Source organism: Crocodylus siamensis, chromosome 1, assembly GCF_052110815.1.
Source record: "Crocodylus siamensis isolate JL-2025a chromosome 1, ASM5211081v1, whole genome shotgun sequence".
In the NCBI taxonomy this organism is placed as follows: Eukaryota; Metazoa; Chordata; order Crocodylia; family Crocodylidae; genus Crocodylus; species Crocodylus siamensis.
In genome coordinates this window covers 152249897-152255896 of record NC_143395.1, presented here as the reverse complement: position 1 = coordinate 152255896, position 6000 = coordinate 152249897, and the positions used below count along the sequence as shown (strand labels likewise).

At 43.0% G+C, this 6000-nt stretch overlaps 1 protein-coding gene across 2 annotated transcripts in view; it reads right to left on the bottom strand.

The window, feature by feature from the left end:
- Positions 1-4443: 4443 nt before the first annotated feature.
- The window catches only part of TTC27 (tetratricopeptide repeat domain 27), a 221063-nt gene continuing 219506 nt past the window's right edge, over positions 4444-6000 (bottom strand). For both annotated transcript variants that reach the window (XM_090045604.1, XM_090045594.1), the window contains one exon: positions 4444-5922. Coding sequence is in view for 1 of the 2 variants with exons in the window: in XM_090045594.1 (XP_089901720.1) it covers positions 5800-5922 (123 nt within the window). In the remaining variant the exon portion in view is untranslated. The remainder of the gene's footprint in view (positions 5923-6000) is intronic.

Genomic DNA, 6000 nt, shown 5'->3' with positions numbered 1-6000 from the left:
CCTAATTTCTGAACTGTTGCTTGCTACAGACTGACTGATTTAGATTGTCCAAATTCAGGTTTGTATTGTAGGCATTCTGGACAACACTTTCAGGTGTGAATACTGATTCTGGTTTCCTAAACATCTGTGGCAACTTGAGATGTCTGAAAGGGAACTGTAGTTTTAGAAATCCTGATCATTCTCACTTTAAAAGTCAAGCTGTTGTAAGTGTCTTAAGCTAAATATAAAAAATAACTAGTCATTTCTGAAAAAGTAGTTAAATCCTGTACTCAGCACATAACAGTCTATGGTGATGAGTGCACTAAAATTGCACAGGCAGGATGGTATGTGTTCCAGCTACTGTGGTACACTACTGCTTTCATGAGACTTACCCCTCACCCCCATCAAAAAAAAATTGACTATCCTCTTCCCCAGACAAGATAAAATACCATGCATGCTTCTGACACAAGCCTTTTTAAGCAGGGTTGTTGGTTGTAGCTGTGTTGGTCTAAGGGCATAGGCAGGCAAGGTTCTTTGGGTAGATGTGATATCTTTTATTAGACCAACTCAACAGTTGGAAAAATGTTCGTTGTAAGCTTTTGGGACCAAACGCCCTTCCTCAGGCATTGGAAGCCTCATTACACATTTTTTAAAGCAAAAAAAAATGCACCAAATGCACTTTTAAAAATTGCCTCTGGAACACAAAGCAGTTAGTCTGAGTAATCTTACTGTCAACGATTCCGAACACTGGGTAGTCGTTTCTTCCTGTTTAGAATAAGATTTTCCTACCAATGTTCCAGTTTCTTAAGTTTAGAACACAAATTGTGTGCCGTTAGCTGCTGTTTCTATCCTGTTTCATTTGCACTTATCATACAAAACTCTGAAAGGACATAGATTGATTCATATTTGGATACATTAATTTAGGAAAAACATTAATTTTCATTTATATTTGCCTATAAATGCCATACATCTTCTTGGCTTCAGTCACCTACCGGTATTTTTTACTTAATGTCGCACCTATTGTAGAGACTGGGCTTAGTTAATGTGGAAGCCAGAGGGAGGAAATAAACAAACAATTAATTTTATGTGCCCTGGAAAGCAGGGCAAGATAGTTGCTTGTTTTTTCTGCCTTATATATTGTATTTAAAAAATTATTTAAGCCATTGTTGTAACACAGTTTGTCTTTTAAATGTGCTGTTAATATTTTCAGATAAAGGAAACACTGCTTTCAAGTCTCAACAATTATTCCAATTTTTCTTTCATTCCTATCTTGGTCCTGTGGCTGGTATCCAGGCTGCTTGCTCTCATGGGTGGAGAGATGAAAAAAAGAAGTGTACCAGTAAATTAAGTAGAAAGGAAAATACAGAATGATGCGATGTGGTTTAGAGCACTGACTGGCATTCATTTATTTGGGGTGATCTGCCTGAGTCACTTGTGGCTTTATGCATAATGCATCTATACCAAACTGATCCCATCCCATACTGCCACACCCGTCTTGGGTGCATTCACTTCACATATCCAGTTTTACAAATGTATTAAAGCACCTGTCTTGTGATCAAGGTTACCACTAGGTAGATATACATCAAGAGTCTTAATAATGTAACTATGAACTTTATGGCCGTGTCCAGATGAGCACAGCCATACAATGTGATGCTGGAGGCATGTCTGTGGTGCCACGTACTGCACATTCAGCTGTTCTCTGTGCTGCAAAGGAGTAGTGTGGGGGGAGGAGGGGCTGACCTCTGGATATCCAGAAGTGTAGAGTCACTGACTGGAAGGCAGGAGTTGACTAGTTTGTATCAGAAGGACATAGGAGACTCTACCAGAGCCTGGGAGGCTGCAACTGACTTGGATTGACTAGGACCAGGCTTGAGTGAAAAATTCGCCCAGTTAGGGGAAGGATGACCCTTCTTGAGATAACCAGGAGAGAGAAGTGGAAAGTTTGGACTGTTTACTTTGGAAGTAAGAGACCTCTTGCCGCACTAGTTAGGTTTCCTTGCCATGGCAGGGAAAGGTCAGGGCTACTGCAGTGACATGGTGATCTCTGTCCATAACTGGCATCAGTCTCTATGGGGATTCTGAATCAAATGCTGCTGGGATAAGGAATGCAGAAGACATATCGCTTGAAGTGATGGGGACTTGTCTCCATGACTTCCTACATTTTCTATGATACACCCCATGCTAGAGGTGTGGACTGAGTCAGGGTCAAAGACAAAGCTGTCTGTGCCTGATACAGTGGAGGACTTCTGCAAAGCCGGGGGAGGGGTGAACGGGGCAACCACCCTGGCTGCTGACTTAGGGATGGGGGCAGTGGAAAAAAGTGACTGCTCTTAGCAGCTGCGATCACAGTGGCAGCCAAGTTGCTGTTGCCCCTGCCCTGGACGCCTGTCTTCATCCATACACTGCTGTCAGAGACTGGGAAGGGAAGGATGGAAGATGGGATGTTATAGGCTGTATTAGGAGTGAGAAGCAGACCTTCCATGTGGCCATCTCAAGTGAAGAAACAAAATAATCAATAGAACCAGAAAGTTCAGCCCTACTTAGAGGAGAGTAAATATATACCGTTACAAATTTTAACTGTGTCCATCTAGTGCCAGATGAGTTGCTGTAAATGTAAAATAATGAAGCTTTATGCAAAGTGAGCTCATGCTATACATTAGGACTGTGCAAAGCTTCGGATCATGATTCAGATTTGGAGATGATTCAGGTGATTTGGAGGCTGAATCTATGAATCCAAATCGCGGGAAGCTTTAGGCTTTCTGAATCAATTCGGAAAAGATTCAGAAAAGACTCGGCGATTTGGCCACAGGGTATAATAGGGAGTCAATGAAATATCTATAACTTGATTGTTTTTTTATCCAATTTGGATGAAACTTGCAGAAATGATAGCCCCTTCCAAGGGCATGTGGCCTGCCAAGTTTCAGGAAGATAGGTGCTAGGGGTTCAGAGAAACTGTACCCCAAAGCCTTGAGAGTGAAACTCATGTCACATGTATGTCTTAAGCCACACCAGGGTCAAACCTGCAGGCATGCTAGTCCCTGCTGAGGCCATGAAGCCTGCCAGGTGTCGAGGAGATAGGTGCAGGTGGATTCTGGGGCCCTGCACCCATAGCTGCTGACAGGCAAAACTCGTGACATGGGTGCTTGTGCAACTGTGTCTCTCTTGGGGTATGGGGTGGGCGGGGGGAAACTACTGCAGGCCTGGCTGCTAGGCTACTGTGTTACCAATCAGTCATGATTCACTCAGGGACCAGCTCAATTCACAGTAGCTAGCTAATGTAATGAGTTAATGAGCAAGGATTAACACCTACAAAATCACAGACTAAGGAGAGGAAATAATCAATACAAAGCCAAACTACTTCTGCTCCAAGACAGACACAGTCAGTTGCACACGCACCCATGTCACGAGTTTTGCTTGTCAGCAGGTAGGGGTGCAGGGCCCCAAAACCCAGAAGCCCTGTACCTGTCTCCTCAACAGCTGGTAGGCTTCGTGGCTTCAGCAAGGGCTAGCAGGCCTGCAGCTTTTACCCTGATGTGGCTTAACACACACAGTGTCACCCATGTCACAAGTTTTGCTTATCCACAGCTTGAGGTGCAGTTTCCCCCAAATCCCTGCAACTATCTCCTTGAAACTTGGCAGGCTTTGTGGCCTCACCAGAGGCTAGCATCCCTGCAGTTTTGACCATGCTGTGGCTTAACACATACATGTGACATGAGTTTTGCTCTCAAGACTTTGGGGTACAGTTTCTCTGAACCCCCTGCACCTATCTCTTGAAACTTGGCAAGCATCATGCCCTTGGAAGGGACTACCATTTCTACAAGTTTCATCCAAATCAGACACCCCCCCCCCAAGTTATAGATATTTTATTGATTCCCCATTATACCCTATGGCTGAATCTCCGAATTGGCTCTGAAGCTTCAGAGCCAATTTGGCCAAATCGAAGTGGGAAACCGATTCAGAGCTCCAAATCAAATTGCTGGTATCCAAATCGGCTGAATCTGAGCCCAAATCAAATAGTTCCCTATTCACACAGGCCTACTGTACATCCTCACTGGAGACGTTTTTGTTCTTTAAATCAAGGCAGCTATATTTAAGTCTAAGTGCATCTAAGGTGGCAGTGGGGGAAGTTCTTTCTTAATATCTGCCATGAAGTTTTGAAGAAGAATGTGGGAGATTTCTGTGCTTTCAACAGATTTCACAGCCTCTCAACACTGCTGAACCCTCCTTTTATAAGACTTAGTCCTGAGGCTCATAAAAATAATTCTAAAGAGCAGTTTTCTTTTTCTTTGAGAACAAGCCAAATTGTACCAAAAAGTATAGGTTCTTTAAAAAAAACTACTCTTGGTGGGAGATCTCACAGTCCCCCTCATTAAATGATGAAATCAGGACAATGAATGTCAAAGATACCAAACTGATCTATCTCACCAACTGGAAGCAAAGGTTACTTCCACTGCCCCAGATTCATTTAACTTAAATCACTTTATATTTCTTTTATTGTCTGATCTTTCTTTTGGCAGTTATGTTGCTGTCATGTATTTGGTACAAAGTTTTCTGCAATAGATATGGAACAAGTGAGAAAAAAGTACATACATTTTTGAGACTGCATTTTTGTCCTCAGTACAATAAATAACAGGGAAGTACAATTACATGATGGATGAAGAACTATTTTGAATAAAATCCAGGAAAACCCTATTCCTAGAAGAGACGCAATAAACTCACCAAAAACAGACAGGGCAGAATAATCCCAGACTAAGAGAAACCATTGAATGTTGTTACAATATTAAAAAAAAAATACTAACTCCAGGTGGAGCCAACTGCAGGGTCCAGGCTGAAGTTATATATTGTGTGACTACCTAGAACAAAAAAACATTAATATCAATAGTCACCTTTGAATAATCACCTCACTACTTGAGCATATCTCACCATTAAATATGATCTCTCCAGCTAAAAATAGTTCAAAGTTATTTTGCATTACATTCTTATTGTGTTGCTCAGATTTTTATGCCCTCCTCTCTGCAAAATTATACAGAAACTAGCTTCGCCCACCCCTCTGTTTTTGCACCTTGCAGGGAATGGAAGGGGTGGGGCCAGTGGCACTGGCCCCGCCCCCTCCGTCCACTCCGTTTTTGTTACCTGCAGGGAGTGGCGGTGGGAGGGGCACCGCTGCTGGCCCAGCCCCCCCACCTTCTGCTCCATTGCTGCTGCTTGCAGGGAGGAGGGGGGAATCCCTGTGTCCTCGCTCCATCCCTTGTGTCCCCGCCATCAAGTGGCCCCTGCTGTTCCCCTCCTCCCCTCTGGGCAGGGGCCATTCCTCCCCTGCCCCCTGCCGCTTTGGGCTGGGCCACTCCTCCCCTTCCCCTCCCCCTCCAGCCTGGGACCTTGCCCCCCTGCTCCATCACCCTTGTCATGGTGGCTTCGTCACCACCTGCTGTTCAAATGCTTATACTTTGGCAACCAATCAAAATGTGAATAAAGTGTTATGGATAGGCAGACTAAGGGTTTTATAATATTAGAATGGTTATACAGGAATGGTGTTGAGCCAACTGCACATAGGCAGAACTAGTTCTGAATAAATGTCTTACAAATATAATGTTTTATACCAAAAAAATATTCCTACGGACTTAGATATACAGCTTTAAGAGTAGGCCTGGCCTTAGAAGTAATTTAACAGCTTAGTAAAGCTGACCAGAAGAACAATAGAGTCATATGTAAAAATATTAGGAAGTCACGTTATACGTTAGAGAAGTTGCATTTCCATTAGCAGACACTGTAGCAATGAAGTACATCATCGTCTTTCTTCCACAAAACCTAATTCTCATCTCAGCACCGATTTCTCAGTTGGTTACTCAGTCCTTGCAGTTCAACAATCAAGTTGTCCATAGTTGTCACTTCATCAGCTAACTCACTGGAAACCGTGCCACTTTCTACATCTGCAAAAAGTTGCTGCATAATAAAAACAAAACCAATTTTAATTATATTTGAGGCCATCATAATCTAAACAAGATATTGAATTCAAATTCC